Source organism: Rhopalosiphum maidis, chromosome 1, assembly GCF_003676215.2.
Source record: "Rhopalosiphum maidis isolate BTI-1 chromosome 1, ASM367621v3, whole genome shotgun sequence".
Lineage (NCBI taxonomy): Eukaryota > Metazoa > Arthropoda > Insecta > Hemiptera > Aphididae > Rhopalosiphum > Rhopalosiphum maidis.
Window position 1 is genome coordinate 27,637,097 of NC_040877.1, and position 21,212 is coordinate 27,658,308.

The 21,212-nt window shown below is 33.4% G+C and overlaps 1 protein-coding gene across 1 annotated transcript; it reads right to left on the reverse strand.

Annotated features, from left to right (window-relative positions):
- Positions 1 to 332: 332 nt before the first annotated feature.
- On the reverse strand, positions 333 to 20,185 carry LOC113561076 (midnolin-B-like). Its single transcript, XM_026967283.1, has 7 exons — positions 19,181 to 20,185; positions 17,084 to 17,171; positions 11,045 to 11,101; positions 9,254 to 9,910; positions 1,661 to 1,748; positions 1,179 to 1,424; positions 333 to 1,100 (listed from the first exon to the last, which is right to left on the reverse strand). Exons 1-7 carry the CDS (start codon positions 19,768 to 19,770, stop codon positions 883 to 885), a joined length of 1,944 nt encoding a protein of 647 aa, XP_026823084.1. The 5' UTR covers positions 19,771 to 20,185; the 3' UTR covers positions 333 to 882.
- Between the last annotated feature and the right edge of the window lie 1,027 nt (positions 20,186 to 21,212).

Genomic DNA, 21,212 nt, shown 5'->3' on the forward strand with positions numbered 1-21,212 from the left:
CATAATTACCCTAATAAATATTCAATCTTTAAGCATTATTTTTATTTTTTTTATTTATTTTTTTTCAATTTCATTAACCATACAAATACTATACTCGCGCCGGTGAGAGAACGCTTTTCGTTGGCGCATCCAAATGACGGAGCTCCGCGGTTTCGTACCCACATTTCTCCCACTCTACCACCTAGGCGTTGACGGCGGCCAGCGTTCGGGAAGGTTAAGTAGTGGGAATGCGCGAGATCGGACGAATTTTGGTCGCCGCCCAAAAGCGTTCTCTCGCCGGCGCTAGTATAATAACCAGACACGCGTGATTTATAATAATATATACACATATATAATATGTCATTAAAACTTGACGAGACAAAATTCAGTATCTATTTATAGTTCTAAAAACATCTACAAATTTTTACATTCACGAAATTTGAGGTAATAAATCGCAATTTGTTTTCTTATCATCTGATATTTAAACTCCCTAGAAAAAATCACTTAAAACAAATTAGGTATTTATAAATATAAACATTATACTATACAGTTTCTTTACAAATATATTTTTTTAAAGTTATGGACGATTGGTTTTGAATTTGTCTATTATCTGTTCATAATTTTTATTTGTTGTATCAATTAGAAAAATTTTTTTGGTACAGATTAAATTATGATTCTACTTTATTTAAAGAAGGTTCTATCTTTATAATTAATCAATATTAATATTGCACCCTAAAGTATAACTGACCATATTTGTTGATAAATCTATTTTTATAAATGTATATGTATTATTATATATTATGCATTATATAAATATATAATATACATATTTAAAAAAAATTCAAACAATGGTGGGGATTATTATTTATATCACAAAATATTCATGTCCTCAGGAGCTGTATTTCAAACAACAACTTGTTCAGGAGGTAATGTTGGATCTGCAGGGGGATCTGAAGGAGCAACACTCTGGGTCTCTGACTTTGCCAACCACTGTGTCCCTGCTTTAGTTTTATCATAAGGCACGTTGCGACCAGCCCTACGTCTTTCACGTTTCTCTTCCATAATCAAACGTAACCGTTCCATTTTTCCACGGGTAGCTGCATTTTCTTTGGTCTCACTCTCTATAAAACAATTTTAATTTAATAAATTATATATTAAAGTTTTCATGTTATAAATGAGTCATTTTATCAATTTCTTACCGGTGTTATCAGAATTAGTAGATGTTTGGGCGGACATACTATTTGCGGTAGAAAATGGTGTAGCTGCTTGAGCAGCTGCAGCAGCAGGAGAAAGTGTAGTTGCTGTACAGACAGCAGGTGTGCCTGATCTAGCAGCAGCTCTGTACTGTGGTGTAGCACACAGTAAATCATTGAGTATATGTATGATGGTACTAATGTCACGTTTTGGTCGGCCGAAGCGATCTTGCAAGGCTGGATTTAAGGTGCCTATAATAATAAATAAACAATTAGTAAGTAACATATATGGTACGAAAAAATACAATTTTTTTTTTATATTGTTTAGGTAGTTCAAAAATTGTTGATGCAACCCATAAAGTTAATGGCAGACATATAAGTAGTTTTATGTTTTCAGCCAAGAAGCCTTAGGCCAACTTAACTGTAGGAAACCATGGAAGATATGCATAAAGCCTTAGTAAGTATTTAAAAATGAACATAAAATTTACCAGAAAACGTTCCAGAGTAAACGCCTTTTCCGTGATGTTGCATGCTTTCGATTATTGCACCTGGCCTTCGTTTGAACCCAATGTGCATCTGAAAAATAACGAAAAAATGTATTAAATAAACTAAAGATTTTTTTTTTAAGTATAAGAAAAATCTTAATTCATTAGATATTCTAAGAACAAGAACATAATTTCAATATGAATATAGAAAAGGAAATTCTGAAGTGTACATTATTATACCTTAATTAAAAATTATAATTTAAAGTAAATGTAAATATGATAAAAAAAAAATATTGACACGTTGATTACTTTAATTTAGAATGAGTACATATAAAGAAACGTTAGAAACGACTTGTAATTTTTTAACTATCGTGAGTTTTTACTCAAATATGAAGTTACGAACTTGCTGAACAACTGCCGTTCAACAACAGATAACAAAATAAATAAATAAACAATATAACATAAACGGTCATCAATGTTTTATAGTATACGGCTAAAGACCACTCTGCATATAAAAATATTGATAAACAGTGACTGAGAAGACTTGGTATTTGCGAAAGGGGAATCCACAGAATAGATTCAAACAAACACTCAAGAAAAATCGCCCGATAAATATCGTCGGCACACGATCACCAACAACACGTGGAAAAATGTGGCAGCAGCGGTAAGACACACTCAAATTGAAGAAAAAATATTCAACACAAATGTTATATTATTAAAAAATAATAATGATCAGTAGAGTGGCGAACTTGACATTTTTAGAACCTAGTATAATATTCCACCCACTCACCAGCAAAACCCGCAAAACCCAATAAAGGCATTTATTGTCATATTTTTAACTACCCGTGGAAGTTAACATTAAAATACTAGTAAATACGAAATCGGTCACTACCTACCTATCACCTACTCACCTATCAACCCACCGACCCTTTGAAAAACTAAGAGGCAGCCGCAATCGATTACTCCTTCTCCTTCTCTTCGTTTAAGTTATGACAATATTATTATAATAATACACGCACACTATGCGATACCAGTTGTGATGTTATGCTAACATTTTATAATCTAATTGACGAGATGGCGGTGGGCGATTAGTGGTACGTACGTGTGGGGAGGGTTTAGGTAAAAAGCAACGACCTGCCTCAAAATTGGCAGCTGCCCAACGACGCACGGCGGCTGCGTCCGTGTATGCACAACGCGCAGGGTGGCGGCGGCGCTCAGAGGATATCGTCGTCGGCTGCTGCGGCGGCGTCCGGGTCCCTTAACCGACAGTAGAGAGGGGATGCTAACGGTCCGCGCCTCTCGTGGAGACAGGGGGCAACCGCGAGGGTGTAAGGGAGCGTGATCAATATACAGTCGAGGGGGGCTGCGTCGAAAGCGGTGAGCCCCAGCGGGCAGGACAACCGAATCGATTGGTGCGGTGGCGACGACGCCCGGCGCGCGGCCAAAAAAGAAAAAAAGAAAAGAGAAACCTCTCCTTCGCCGGTTTCCACACGGCACACGGTGCGACCACCCTTGGCAACGAGTTTTCGTCTCCGGGTAAACAACAACGTACTGCGTCCCACCGAAAATGCACGAGGGCGACGGAATACATATTATTATTACTACAACATACAGATGTGTGCCTGCAACGATTAATACACCGTGAATGTGTGGGTGTCGACCAGCGGGCTTCGACTGACGCAACGGCGGGCTCCCACATTTCGTGTAAATGGTGTGTGTGACGAGTATTATATTACGAGGGACGCGTAGGAGTACATAATAATGATAATAATAATAATAATAATAATAATAATAAAAATGTGAACAAGTACTACTAACGGAGGTAGGTAGATAGGTAGGTAGGTATGTAGGTAGATAGGTAGAGAAGAGATTTAGTCGAGAGCAGTTTGTACCTATTCGTCGTTGAATATGCGTTTAATATATAATAATTAATAATATTCGAATGTAACGACGAGATTCAATACCAACGCGGTGTAATGGCAGCGAAGAAGTTAGAAAAAATAAAAATAATAATAAATGGTATTTATATTTTATCGTGCTACCGCCAACGGGACACTGATGAATATAAACCGACGCTGCTCAGAGGAGGGGACCTCTAACATATACACTCCAGTTCGCACTATCGAAACACACGAAATTAAAATGTCACTGTATCTACATTAACAACAAAATAAAATATGATATGCGTACAGACCAACGATCTAAAGATGAATACATAAATGTTAAAAATGTATGCACGTAGCATGTTACATTATAATATTATTATTATTAATAGGTTTCTCTTGGAGAGTGAATAGATATTATACTCGTATTATAGTTTATATGGAAAAGGAGTATGAGAATTTATGGCCTGAAAAATACATACGAGATGTGACGGACTGTTAAAAAATTATTTTTTGTCGCACACGGAATACGAATTCATTGTGCCTATACTATACTGAAGTCTGAAAGATATTCAACGAGTTGTTGGTTACATTCTAAGACCAGATGGTTTCCCGGAGAGGTTAACCTTATTTAACAATTATTTTCAAAACTCGTTTATCTGTATATTATTCAAAAATATGGGTGTTTTAAAAATAAATTTTAGCAAATACTAAAAATACTCCATAGCAAATACAGCAGTGATATTAAGTTGTAAAAAACAAGGATTTATAAGCTGATTACGAGATGTATAATAATTATCAAAGTGAAAGTAATAGCAAACTGCAAATGAATGCCTACAATATATGTATTTATATATACATACAATACACTGCCAATTTTATTGCTGAAAACTATATTTAATTTTTAAATATAATTTCATAATCTATTTAAGTTTATAATTTAGAAATACTAACTCTATTTATGATATTATAAAATGGCTGATTGTTGAATACATTTTATTTATTAGGGCTATAGGGATAAATGTTCAAAGATTATTCATTTATTATTAAATACATAATAGTACATTTGATGAAGCGTGAGTATTTATTAAAATGAATATTAATTTGAGATGAATGATGAATCCTTTTTCTTGTGGCATTCCATTTTTAACCGATTTTTAATTTTCGCATATCATATAATTGTAAAAGCACAGAGAATTACACAGAAAATTGTGTTATTTTATTGTAGTCTTTTTGGTATGCTATTATACATACAAATGTATTTCTTTTATTTATTTATAAAATATAAATATATACTATATGTAAATGGCCATGATGTAAGTTTACAATATATTATAAGGATTGTAAATTATGAAATTTAATAAAGTTCTAGTTCTTTACAACTATCATATTATATGGGTTCAAACAATATTTGATTATTATATTATAGGAGATTTGTGTTCTCATTTTATTGAATAAATATTATTGACTAATGAATATAAACACATGTGTAATCGAAATTATGTTATTTATGCTACTCAATTGATAAAATAATGAAAGAATTTAATACATTTTTATTTATGTTTTTTAAAAATAATAAATAGTAAAAAGATAAGGAAAATATTTAAAATAAATCAATGCCGAAAATGCATAGTTAATTTATTAATTATTTAATTAAAAATAATACTTCAGAACCAACTACCAAGGAATTAAATTCATAACATGTATTAGACAGTTAAAGAAAATATACACGTCAAAAAGATCTAAAAGATAGTCTCAGATACTTTATATAGTAAATGTATACATTGGTTTCAACACAAACTTTGAAATGTCCAATCGTATACCATAAAGGTAAGAACAATAAAATATCTGGATTAATTATATAGTTATAGTTATTCGGTATTCATGATTAGTTTTTGAGAAGGAATAGTAAAAGTACAAATTAAGTAGAATATATTGTTAAAAATATTTGGAACTTTTATACCAATTTTTAAAAAACCAGCGAATAGCTTCGGTAAAATCATTACAATGTTATGCAAAAATGCATTACAAAAAACAGCTGTAATAATAATAATATATTGTCTTGTAATATTATTTATGTTTATAATAGCGTTAGTTAATATTTGAACAATAAAAATATAACGAAATATTTGTTAACTTATAAATAATTATAATAATAATATGTACTATTCAATAATAATTTTTACCTAACCTAATACATATTTTACGGAGATACTAAAAATATTATTATTTACGTATTAGAAAAATAAAATAATAATAAGGCAACACTTAACTATCATCATTAATTCATACGCTATTAGTTATTACTAATAAAAATGGGATAATTTAAAATAAAATATTAGGTGTCTGTTGTTTATTCGTGCCTTGTTGTATAGGGAAGGTCGACTCACTTACAAATAAATTAAATTTTATACAAAAATAAATCACAAAAACGACGTACTTCCTAAGTTTTTCTTTTTAACGACCAACAATCCAAATTTTATACATTTTATAGTGTTGAAATATAATAACTGGTGCATAATTAATTTCATGAGACAAAGAACACATATTGCGTTTTTTTTTAATCATACTTAATTCATTACATGAAAACAAATAAATTCATTAATGCAATATACAAACATGAACACTAATAATTGATTACATTTTAGTGCTTTTAATAGTCATTTAAGTATTGATGTGGTTCTAAAATCATTTAACTTGGAACTATGGCAAATGAAACATAAAGAAATCATTATAATATGAGTTCAAAATCTAATGCAGTTCATTATACTTTAATTTAAAATATAAATAAATATTTTTCTTAATACAAAACATATTATATTTGTATTTTGGACCTTCATAGTTATAATTAATAAAATAATAGTTATTATACATATCGGGAAATATAAATCAGAATTACTTTTATTCTGTTACTGTTTATTAATTTTATAGTAACGAGTAGCCGTGAAACGTGATAACTATCGTTAACTAGCAACATGGTAATGGTTTATACTTTTATATTAAATATTAATATTCTAACTAGTTTTAACTTACAACAATTTTACATACGTTAAATTAAACAAAAAATACGTTTTAAATGATAATCGAAATATAATAAAAGAGATTTAACGTAAACAAAATACATTATTATTTGTGTATATTATATATAATTAAATACAAAACAGCTATTTATGACATATAATTTACTTGTCTCACATACGAATATGTGATTCACATAGAGCAAAGAACACTTTTTATTTAGATGTGGAGTATGCGTAGGAGTTGGTCACACGCGGGGGATGACAAAAAGAAATATTGGGTGGGCGACGCCCACAGGACCATTGTCCATTAACAACCCCTTCACAACACGTACCAACGATGAATAAAACATTTAATGCTTAGATCTATTTATTTATTATTTTTTTTTTTTGTTATTTTAAATTGTACTATAACAATGAATACTTAATATATTATGTTTTGTTTTTTATAGAAGTAGATTACGAATAACCTAAAATTAAAAAAAGCACTTGATTTTTCTAAAGTACAGTAACAAGTGAAGTAAATAAAATGTAATACGTTTTTATTTATAAAACTATTTGTATTTACAATTATTTTAATAATTATTATTTCTTAATTGCAGGTGTTTTTAGATTATATTTTATATAGAAAACCGTAAATAAAGTTAAATCAATATTTATTGTGCCAGCATTAAAATAGTGAAACGTTTGATCAATTTTTGTCTTAATTGATAAGGGCACGAATTGGATATGTATAATAATAAATAGAAAAGACAGAATGTCGACGTTTTCGTAAAGTGTACATATATAGGAGATTCAGTAAATAATAGAGGGAGTAAGGGGAAAGTAGTACTCGGCCCAGTATACCTATTGATTGCCACCGGCAGTTCGGTCCGCTCTATTTGCCGTAGAGTTTATTTTTTACGAGTCTCCGAGGCGGCACAGGCGGAATCGACACAGTTATCAGACACCGTTGTCCGGCGAACTGGAACACCGAGTACCGTAAAACACGGATCTCGTTTACGGTTACATTTAACGAATCGTCCGATGGAGGCACACGGGTTTAACCGTTGTAGCGGGGAAAGCAGATTTTGAGCAGAAAAATATATTCCATATTTATAAATTGTTTAACATATGTTATAACGAATGAACACACAGTTTAATACACCATAGCTATTAAGATAAAAACAAAAAATGTTGGTACAGCATAATATATTTAAAGCGAAATTAAAGATAATACAAAATACATGTATTTCCGTTTTATTCGACGGCCAATATAAAATTCTTTTGTCAGGAATTATAAAAATATAAAAAACTTTCGCATCATTTCAGTTTTTTCATAGATTCGGTTGTATAAATAATTTAAATAAGGTCACAGTGATACGGAAAAATTTTACGAATATAGAAGACAAGTAAAACGTTTTTCACCGTGTATTGGTTAAAAAGTTTTAGAAACTACATTCAAAATCAAAACAAATATATAAATTATAAATATAGGATAACGTTAAGTTATCCAGCAGATCCAGCAGTATATTATTCATATACAAAATAAATAATACATACACACACCCACCAAAGCGTCTCATTGTTTTCGGCATTTCTAGAGGGCTAGCACATTTGGAAATAGAAGGAGTGAAAGAGAGAGAGAGAGAGTCGATCAATGGAAAACAAGGTACGCGTGTGTGTGTATAGCAACGCCGAGTACACAACACAAAAGGTCGCACCGGCCCGGGGCCTTTGTGATAAGCGACCTCCCGTGTGATCAATATGACGTCGATTTCACTGTGGCGGCCTAACCACGCCCTACAGGGATACCCGGATTCTGCTGGGCCGCCGCCACGGCATTTTTATACACGCATCGATGTACAGTACTAGTACACAATACAAAATAATTGACACACACACAAATAAACCGACCGAAAAAAAAAACGTGATGGGCAGGGAAAACAACAGTACGTGTTCGTATAAAAAAAACTGTAGACACACTTCATACACTGCCGCAGCACGCATGTATAAAATCCCATTTCGTTTAATTTCTCTCTCTCTATATATATCTTTTTTGTGTCTAATGTTTATTAATTTGGTCGTGCAAAGAAACTCGGTCGTATTTCACCTGGAATTGAGGTCATCGGATGTGTACATTATAATATTATACGCCGTGTACGCACAACCAACGCCACTCACAAAGACGACGATGACTACGACTATGGGACGGTCGCGGCAGCGGTGTGGGTTAGTGTGTGAACGAGTGACAGCACGCGTATATAAACGGCAACGTCGACAAGTCAGCGACACGACTCACCTCTTCTACTCGGCCTGTACAGTGTGTGCGGATGCTGCGGGCCCGCGGCCATACATTGATCATAATAACCCTCGGGACGCGAGAGACGAAATTAGTATACCCCCGGGCCCCGCGCGTTGCCGGATTGCGACGTTGCCGCCCACGCAACAATCGATACTACGCGACTACGATACGAGACACACGTCCGGGCACAAAAAAATTAAATCAATCATCCAGAATATATCGACTGTACGGCTGTAACACATATAGGTACTCACTCACTCGGCGCTAATTTTAGACGCGTTACACAACCATTGAATAAATTTTCTACCACGACGAACCGACGAAAAAAATCCCATTCGTCCCGTTCGGATATTTTAGTTTTTTCGTGATGCCGTTTTCATTAAAAACGTTAAAATAACAATTTGCCACTCACCTCTTTTGAACCGCTTTTTGTGGTGAGAACTTCCGAAGACAGTTGTTTCAGGGTCTGAGTAAGGTTCCGCGAAGCCTCGGCGAGTGCTCGGGTGTCGAGTTGCGGTTTGTCTCCCGTGGCCGTGGTCGTGTTGGTGGACGCGGTCGACGTGCTCGCGTCGCACGAACAGGGCGCTGCTACTGGTGCGGGCGTTGGTACAGCAGCAGCGGCTGCTGCGGCTGCAGCTGCTGCAGCTGTGGCGGCGGCGGCTGCTGCTGCTGCGGCGGCTGCGGCTGCGGCGACAATCGGTGATGGGGCAGGAGGTGACACGTCCTCGGTCGTATCCATCGAGTTGTCGTCGCTGTCGTCGGATACGTTACGGACGCGGGTAATTGGGTAAGCGTCCACGCCGGGGATCAGTCTAGGGGTGCCGATGATGTTGCCGGCAGAACACGCGGTGGCCGCCGTCGCGGTGGCCTGGGGTGGTTCGGGAGCTACGGTCGACGCGTTTAGTGTAGCCGCTGCACCAGTGCTGGCCACGGTCGAAGCGGCGGTCTGCAATCGTTTCGACGAACCAGAAGAAGATACGGTCGATAATTGCAGCTGGATGAGCATCATGTGATCGCCTAGTCTCATCGTAAGGTTTAATGGTGCTTTGCCCGATAGGAAATCGTTGACCTAATAACAATAAAATGAAAGCAGCCATTTAATATAGCCATATAGGTAATATGTCGACAGCGGCGACATTAATTCGCTTAAATTTGAATGCATAATAAAACAGTATTGTGCTTTGCGACGTTATGAAATGGTTTTTACAGAATATGTACCAAAATATAATAAAATATATCAATGTTTTATTATATTAATTATGTATACCAAAGATAAACGTATACGATCAAAACAGTAAAATTATTAAGTTGAACATATGAAAAAATAGATATATGCTTTTGGGTATTAATATTCGTATATTCGTGCAATAAACTTCAACATTAAATTAAAAGCAAATTAGGAAATATTATAGTCTAAATACATAATGTATCATGGTTAATGGATATATATCAAATATATTTACTTTGTTATACAATAAACAACTCACGCATGCAGGTGTAACGAGTGACATATTTAAATAAAATAAGCGAAGTATGACATTAATTTCCTGACATAACTTTAATATTATACACATTGCGTAATAATGTTATAGGCGCAGAATTTGTATTTTAACCAATAGATGACGCCTAAGCTTAAAATTAGTAGATTGGGTCTATTATAACAATTTTTATAATGGCGTTTATCAAAATGATATTGCCCATACTCCCAAGTTGAAAATATTAGTTTTTCGACATTATTGAAAATTAAGTTAAAAATGTGTTCACAAATTCACAAACAGAACCCAAAATATGGGTATACATTTTCCAAAATAAACAATTTTGGAGTTATGAATTTTAGAATCTAAAATATTACTTAATCTTCACCATTAAACAATAATAATTAAGTTTTTTTAACTTAAAATACGAACATACATGCATAAACATAAGGAGTATATAAAATATCTGGAAAATAATTTATTATTTATCAGTTAATAATCCATTTATCACAATCATCGTACATTTAATACATTTCTATTATGTTTAACGGCATTGAAGTAATCACCAACAATAAAATATACAATTTAATAGTCAGTGCTTCTTTTAAAATATTTTTATACATTCTAAATATAACGGCGTATAACACCATCGTTTCACAGTTAACAGCAAAATATCATGAATTTTTAATCATCTTAGTCAAAAGAAATCTATTAAATGGAGAAATTACCTGTGAGTCGTTCAAACTTTCCAACGCCTGCATCACACTTTGTTCTGGTCTCTGGACCTACAAATAAAAATTAGGCTATATTAAATACAATACAGTATTATACTTTATAAATATAGACATTTTTCAATATTGAATAAGAATGTATGATTTGTGTACACAAAAATTGTCTACATAAGTTCTATTAAACGTAGCGATAAATATTAATAAAATGTTATCGGCAGGGTGTGGTCCTGGATTCACAAGGTCCCTCTGATAAGGTCAACGCCCGGTTTGGAAGACGGCCCGCCCAATTTTGTAAATATACTTTTTATATTTATCTTATAATATAGGATTCCGTGTTTAGTCTAAATGCAATTTATGATTATTTTTGGCATGAAAAAATGTCCATTGAACATAAGCTCGATAGCACTTATTTGGGACACACTGTGTTAACATGGTAAAAATATATTATATCAGTGGTTTTTTTTCCCATAGTCGTAAACCACGCGATTCGCTTTGCCGACTGTATATCTAGAACAGAATAACGCAACAACACTGATCCACTTTTACACAAAACATATACCTACAACAAGTTTTTAGCACAGACTTATTTTTTTTTAATAATTGTAACTGTAAAAAAACATATGTTCTATACATAAAACAGTTTAACAGCAAAGTTTTAAATAAATAATATTTTAAATTATAATGTTAAAAGTTATTATTAAGTACATTATTATTGTAAGCTTCTTGGTTACTTATTAAGTAATAACTAATAACTAATAAATTTACAGTTTATAAAAAAAGGAACACAAAATACAAATACATTACAATTAATTTTATACATAAATATAATAAAATATAATTTAGTATTTTTGTGCATTTAAAAAGTTTATACATTGAAAATAAACAAAGAAACAATTGACAACTTGAGAGAATTATTGTTATTACAATTTAAAATATAGTAAGAAATTAAACCATTAAAACGTCAAAAAGGTGTTAGATAGCGTGTGAGAAGTTTCTTTGTTATTGTTCATTTAAATAGTCGCAAAGGCCAAACAAAAAAATATGAATTTTAAAACATCAACCTAATAATAAATTATAATTGTGTAATAAACACATTTAAAAAAAAAATATTTTTTATTTTTATTTACCTACTTCCAAAAGCACAAAAAATGTACCTTATAAACATGTTACAGACCTTATTCACAACAATATAGAGTTTAAGACGTTATTAATTATCAATTTTTATTACAAGATTTAACTTGATATTTCTAATCTACTTTAAATAATAATACAGCGTGAACCTCAATGTTTTTCGTTTTTAATTAAGCTAAAATAGGAATATACGATGACAGCCTGAATAAACACCACATAAAAAATATTACTAGAAAATATCTATTATAATAAGTATTTACATGTTATATTAAGAAAATCGTGTTTTGATATATCAAATTAGTCATCAACTTATAAAGTATTTTATTCCCGAAATAGTAATTCTACCGTATTGCACATAATTTATTTAATTTAGCTGTGTTGTCATCTTTTTTTAATAAAATAATAAATGGTCTATTATTCATATAATACTTTAATAATTATAAATTATATGTTCATATTTCATAACATCAAAAACACTGTAAATAACTTATCTTATAGTTAATTTATTATTTATATTTTAACTTATAAGTATTACATATTGTTTGTACTTATGTCCTTGTAGGGATTATTCAAAAATAAATACTTATTAAGTTATAGATAAGTATTTCATGCAAAATGTTTTTATTATTCACATGTATTATTTATACATGAAAATTATTTTTTATTTTAAAATAATATTAATTTATGCTATAATGTCAAATTGTTTACATTAGGTTCATCATATACATAACAGTCAGTAAGTACTATGGAATAAAAAACGTATAGACTTACATGTTGTAGTCGGTAGACCCGTACATCATACCCGCATGTACTGTCTCTGTCTTACAAACATACAACATTACAAATTTGCATTCAGTAAAACCAATTGTTAGCTTTAATATTATTAGAGTGAATAAAAATATTATCAAACTTTTAAGGATATTATTCGTGTTTCCTACATCTATTATTTATGTTATTTTATTTTTTAAACACATTATGAACATTTTTAAACTGCGATATTTTACATACAGTCATAACTTATAAAAATAATATGAAATTTTGTTAAAGATCGACGTACAAACACAAACTAAGTTATCGATATAATAAATTCATTTATTCTAATATTAAAAGTAACAACACTTAATTGATTCTGTTGAACGAAAATTTGCTGTAATGTACGTAAGACGAAAATATTATAAGCCGGTATGACATACTTTTACTTAGCAACAAATTTATTATACTTAAAATATAATCTAATTAAATATATGAAGAAATTAAATGATGAAAATTAATTTATACAAATAAATATTTTTGTTCCATAAAGTTAATATCAATCAAAGTATTAAATATTAAATCCATTTTAATGTAAATTTAAAACCAAAAAATGTTAGCTGTACGTACGATAAGTGATATAAAACTCATAGAATGTAACAAAACATATTACAAGTACTAACATAGATCATATCAGTATATTGCTAGCCCTAGTGTTTATTTTAGTAACGTAGTACGTTGTGTAGATAAAAATTCTAAGGTGGAGCCTATAGACGTTTAGAGTAAATTCTATCATAAGTTTGATATACATTCAAGGTAGATACACATATTATGTAAAATTAAACCAACGATGAATAAAAAGATAGGTATTAAATTATTACAATGAGTACTTGAGTATTATACACCCGTATTTGTACATAAAATAGATTGTATTCATAATTAACTTTTTTCTAACACTTTAACTTGAACATAAACATCAAACATTATTGGTATATAATATAAGTTATTATACAAATAGAAACTATTACTTAAGTCGTGTATTTTTATTTATGAAAAATGTATTATAAAGTAGGTTTAATAAACCAATTTTATTTATAGTAAAAAACATTATATTAATAAATTTTTTTATATTTATTTTCTTTTTTAATGTTAAAGAAAACAAAAAAAAATAATCTGTCTAATTATAAAGAAGATTCACGAATAAGACGACTTAATCGAAGGGCTAATCCCCATTGAAACTACTTTAAATATTATTATTATTGTTTTAAATAAACCATCTATGATTTACACACTATCACATCATATATTATTATTATACGCTTTTCACATGTCAAATATAGTTACAAAAAACGTGTTATAGTAGTAGCTAATTCAAAATTACGTTTTTAATTTAGGCGGACAACAAGAATTCATTAAATGTTTTAAAAGAACGGAATAAAACGATGGTAGAACCCACCTCCGGCCTGGATGACGATTGGGTCATAACGGGTGTTGACCGTTGGCGTTCGGTGGCGTTTTGGTCTGAGCGAAGAGAGAGAAATAGAGAATATTATTATTCGAAACACTACGGTCTACGACGACGAGCCGCCGACACGAGGTGTATACCGTTGCCCGGATCCCGTTACCCGGACAACGGGACAGTGGGCAATGTGTAGTCATAACGGGACACAGTTACTGCCCCGTTACAGGGTATCCCGAAAAAAATTGTTATACAAAATAATAATAATAAGAGTGATAAAAAACTTAATAGTTCACGGTTTTACCATTTACGGCACCCCCTACCACGGCTAATCGAAAATCGTGCTAAAGCACATTCACCAACTATGCATTGATCATTTCGAAAATTTTGTTCGATATTTTGAACTCTGTACATTCGAACAACCACGAACGATACGTCAACACAGTATAATAATAATATAAATCGTAAATAATAATAATATTATTATGATCCGTGAACATTATTAAAACCATAGCTATGTTACGTTTATGCATTATTTGTCAAGTAAGCCTAAACACGACATAGCGTTCAAATGATTATTTTCAGATTTTAGTTACTAAAAACGAATTATTTGAAACGACTCGCGACTGTGTAACGTGGTTGTCGAGTTTGTAATTTAATATTTATCGAGGTGATTATATTTTATGACAATTTCGCAATTAAATAGCATACTATAGTAGTTTAATATACTTTTATAATAACAACTTCGGAAAAATAAAAACCTCTATGGCTTTATTGTAAAATCATAAAATAAACTGTCTATAATTTTCGAAACAAAATATAATATATTTAATATTACTGTATAAATATAAAGACAAAATTTTGAAGAAACAATTTATATTCAAACACGAATACTATGAATATTGTATTCAGTTATTGCACATGAAATATTGACAGTCTAAACATACAAACATTATAAATATATTATATATATTCTACAATAGTAAATAAGACAATTATTATCGATTTAAAATTATTATTCTTGAATCCACACGATTTAACATAATTTAGATAGTAGATTAAGTTAAGTACATGTAATAACTAATTAATATTATTGTTTTTACTTATGAATAACGAACAAAATTCAGCCATAGTAATGTTTAGCTAATAATAAATGCAAAATAAAATAACACCCAGTTAAAGTATTCAAATACTTCCGAAAAATTTAGTTAAGCAAAAAACTTATTACTTGATACTAAGAGTAACTACATAAATAATTAACATGATAATATTTATATTTTAATTTTGTTTTATCATTTACATAATTATAATAATATAATATACATTCTATGTATGTTGTTTGCGGTTTGTATAAGACATATTAAAAAAACATTCACCAGCATAATAATTGCGTATTACACTGCATAACAGTAAACTAAAAATTACAAAGAACACAATTTAGATTGTCTCTGAAATATTACTATCTCGTACAGTTCATGTGAGCTGTTAGCTTAAATTAGTATGATAAGGGTTTTTATGAATTAAGATTAATTTTACGACTTTCCTTTTAACTCAATTGTTTATTATTAAACTATATATTTATACTGTATACTGCAATATTTAATTACAGTTTACTATTTTAAAAAAAAAACCGAACAAATAACAGTAAGTATAAAAGCAGTATAAGAATAATTATTCTATCGAGATATTATAACAAGGGAATGTAAACAAACTTACAAACATAAACAGTAAAAATACCGAGATAATTCCATAAAGTTTTAAGATTCAATCCATAAATGTTCTAAATAACTTATAGGTACAAAAAAGGTGATGTAAAATGTATACTATTCATAAAATATAATATGAAAGTAGAATATTTATTAGAATTAATTTCACAGACCTAACACCATAAATTACAATATAATAGGTATTTAATTTAAATAAATTGATTAAAATTGTACGATTTCAGAATTTCCTGGCGTAATATTGTGTCAATAATATAACACTTAATAATATGACTATTGAGTATTTAGCATTTCAACCTTAACAGTAGTTTATGCATATATATATAAATTATAAATTTAAAGTAACAATAATACCGTGGCGACCGTAGTGTATTAATACAAACGTATTACGGTGCCCATAACAACGAAATAAGTCAAAACTTAAATAATACAATCATAAAGTTAGTTTACGAGTGTTCGACTTGAAACATTTTTTCAGTCATAAATGAATTGGTTGAAAATAGTCCAATATAATAATATTGTTTTTTAGAAATAATAATTACACTGAACATTTCTTTTTACGAGATGTTTGGCGTGTTATTATATTGATTGACCGTCGATATTATTGCACTATTTGTAGGCAGGTCTAACCTCTAGTCTCGACAGGCGTATTGAAATTTAGGGAAACCAAACTAATGTGGAAGGAGCAATGGAGAACAAGGCCTACTTGATTTCCCTCTCCTTAGAAACATTCTAAAATCTCAAGCTGCGATGAGATGTCCTTGCACGTGCACATTGGCCGTTCTGTGTGTGTATAATAGTAGTAGTATAATATAATATATAATAATATGTAATATATCGTGATTATCAAGATGTGTGGCAATAAGGACACACAATACATGGGTATTATTTTATGTTTTAAACTGGTTTATTGTCGAGGGGTAAAGGGTGGGAGGATCGGGATAAAAGAGACGAAAAAGAAGATTTACTTACCAGAAGACCGGTTTCCACGCTGGGCAATAGGGTGAGGCGGCTTCCTTGCATCAACTGGTTGTCGTCCAACGAGCCATCTCTAAGTTGCCTATAATACAAAAAAAAAAGACCATAAATCAATAAACGTCTGGTCAATAACTGTATAGTACGAGAAAAAATATCTCGGTTTACAAGTTATCAATTATCATCTAGTGTTATCGAACATTTATAAATATTATTATTTATAAGTCCCGTGAAAACTAAAAAATAAAATCCCTAATGATTTTCATATCGTGAAAATAATAACAACAACGGTAATAAATACCGATAGCGAGCAACAATGAGATTTTCAAGGTTTAAACGCAATAATAATAACAATAATTATAGACGCGTTACATAAATGCGTCGAATTACGTATAGGTATTATATTATTATTAATTATAGTTTGCATCCACTATGCGTTTGTCGTAACATGTGGATAAACACCATAGCTGAAATATGAGGTGTTATTTTTTTATTATTGTTTTATTTGTTTCACATATGAACACGACGTTCCATCACAAACGTAAGAAAAAAATATCGTAGGATAAATTGCGGAGGGGAAAACAATAGAAACTGACGGATGCGAGCATTTTGTGAACCCCTGGTTTTCCAGGACGAGAGAAAGCTTCTTTTGACGCGTTGCTTTCTGGAGAATTATTTTAAAAATACCAAACGAACACATCATAATGTCCGAGACGCAGGGTATGGCATTTATACGTTTAACGAACGGCGATGACGTGTTTCTTCGGGGCGGACAATGGAAAGAAGAGGGCGACCAAGCAGCTGTTCTACACTTGTCCAATAACAAGGGACCCGTCTCGCAGCGTCGGGTTATTCACCCCCAAATCCGTAATGGCGGTGGCCTCAGATAGGGGAGCGGCAACGTTGTCAGCTGTTGGGATTTCGATCCCACGCTCCGGAGAAGATAGACTCCGCCACCGCCAATGATTGCGTAACAACCGCTCGAAAAAAGAATATTACACCCATAACCTTTTATCGTCTGTGGGTTACTACCTGCGGGGGGTTTTAAAGAATAAACAACGTAATCGTTTTGGGACGCGTTCGTAACAAAGAACGACCAATCAAATCGGGACAGATATTATTTTACATACCTAGCTAAAATTAATAATATTATATTATATTTTTTTAGTTTGTTCTCGTGAAAAATATTTACGAAAGACTAAACAGGCAGCTGCTACTTTAATGGTATAGTTCGGGGGCGGTCGTTTGATAACGAATGTTTTGATTGCGAATCGCCCTAAATTTTACACACATACAACTTTAATAAATGCGACTTCCGGGAAACGAGCGTACCCGGGCTATCGCCGGTCGATAGCATCGTCGAAGGAGGACGCGCGAACACCGGAACGAGCTCTCCCGGTCGGACCCCTACAGCGAACACAACTGGTAACGGAATTATTGAAATCCGTCGACAATAGACGACACGGACGTGCAAATCCTGTTGGCATGGATTCGGCGGGTCGTGGTTTTTGAAAGTTTCGTTCTGAAGTCGGGCGGAGGTGACATAGTGCTAACGAAAAGTGATGGCGAAGTCGTCAAGCAATGGAACGGTGGAAAACAATGTATATGTTATCTACGCGCGTTTCCAAACTGTTTAGAAACGACGTGAAGAACGATTACGACGGTGACAGAAAAGCGACGGAACGGCAACGTCGACACTATTATATTATTATTATACTCGAACGTGTCCCCCCCCACCCGTACGTACACCGAAACGGATTCGGAAACCAACAACAATTTTTATCTCTAACGAGCAGCTGTTCCGAGGGTACGCGTCAAAACGGGTCGGCACACACAACAAAACAGGGTCGTTACCCCTTCCCCCCACCAAAACGACAATGGGTCTCGCGGTATGTTCGTTATGGGACGGAGCTGTCGGTCTACTCTCCCCGGAAACTCCATACTTTGGAGCGCCGAGGATGCGGCTCGGGCTATCTCAAGCGCGCGGCGTTGACCACAGTTGGAAACCCGATGACGGACGCGTCACCAAACGACGGAAACGGGGACAGCCGCGTCGAGAACGAGGAAAAATGCAAAAAAATTAATTTGTCTCACCTCTCGCGGTACAACAGACATATCCGCTCTTTGGGAACTCTCAGACGTTTGGAGATCACTTTCTTTAGACTTTCCACCGAATCGGTTTTGAGCACGGACAGGTCGAACTGGCCGCCGGTGGTCGGCGAGACGGTGATCGTGATCTCGGACTCCTCCGCGGCAGCATGTTCGGACATAACAGCACGAACGGCAGCGGCGAAGATCTTTCCTTCGGGGTCCGGATCGTTCGGGTCGTAGTCACGGGCGCCGACCACGGCGTCGGCCGGGTCATCGCTGCTGCTAGCCGCCGCCTGGTGATGGTCGTCGGCTTGCGTCGTCATCCCCGTCCTGTTCTTCTGCTGTTCCCGTTCGGCCTGTATCGCCAGATATTCTCGGTGCCGCTGTTCTTGGGCGGCCGACGCTAAGAAAGCGGCCGTTTTCGCCGCTCGTTTAGCCGCCACAAGCGCGGCCGTCCTTCTTGCCGTCTTGGCCGCTGCAGCCGCGGCCGCGGCTGTCGCGTCGTTGTTATTGTCCACCGCGGCACTGCTGCAACCGCACCCGGATTTTGACTCACTCGCGTCGTTGTTGCTACTGCTACTGCTACCTTCCATCGTCTCGTCAGGTTTTGATATTACAATAATATCAAACACAAATACTTATTTATATAGGCTACTATATAGATCGGGTAAAGGGGTTTGGGTGTGTATGGGATAGTATATTTACTATAAATATATTATAATAAACAATTTTTATTTTACGGACGAGTAATGCAAGGAGGTACGATGCCGAGCATGCGAAATCCGGTGACGTCGAATATCACAGACGCGAATCGGACGCCATGGCGGAGTAGTGACACAGCATGGACGGCGACGCGAACACAAAGAACGCGGACAACACTCGACGAGAGAACGGAGAAAAATAATAATCGAATAAAAAAAAAAAAAAAAAACAACAAAACAAAATAATAATAAAAATATGCGTCCGCGAATGTACGCTAAACGACGGCGACGACGAGACTATGCGACAACACGACCGTACAACGCCGTCGGATCGCGAAAAGGGAAGTAGCGGAAAAGAAAGGAAGACGCGATGGCCGCAAAACGAAGGCATGTCTGTCAGACAGACGAGCGTCGAATTTCCCGTCCGGAGCGTCAACCGTTAATCTATTTTGGCTACACTGCGCGTTTCTCATTCATCAATAGATTACTCTGTAGTCCTACACCACAGTGGCTGACAGTTGTCCGTAAAATGATAAGAACACCTGTGTAATGATAGGTTGAAGGTACGAAAAACGGGAACCCAACCTGTCCTACATAGTTTATAGCGAACCTTTTACCAGTGGTAGGACACTTCTGGGCGGCGGGTTGATAATAGAGAATCAACCACTGCAGGTCCACAGTAGGGGCAAGTATCTGGGAAAATATGTAATTTTAACGTTTGCATATTTGGTAGCATCGAATTAGTTAAGATAAATATGGAATGGTACAGTTCGACCCCCTAGATAAGAGTTCTGCCCCTTGATAAGAAATTATAGCTGATATTGAAAATTAAGATAACATTATTTTATCGTATAAAAGTATCCCATATTTATTTTTCGTAATTAAAAGGTCAAGCTGTTAAGGATCTGGCCCTACTGCGGACCTACAATAACTGTCTGAGGTGCCTGTATACATTTTTATCAGTGTCCATTCTGATTGTTATATTCTGTGCTACTATTCCGTGAGTGTGATTGTGATAAAAAAGTACCCATCACATACTATACATTACAGGCCACTACTATTAACTATTAATACTATTAATTATTCAATGGAAATAGTAAATAACTATAGTTTACTATAAGATAGTAGCCAGTAGGTAGTATAGATACTAAATTTTGCCATAGTAGTGTAAATAATATAATAATATTTGGTCCACACCCATCATATTGGTCAAAGCCGATAAAATTGTATCTGCGTCGAGATTGTTTTCCGTATATTTCACCATCTCCCAACGACCAAACACACCCACATATTATTTTATGATGTTTTCAAATCAATTAAGGTATTATAAGTTA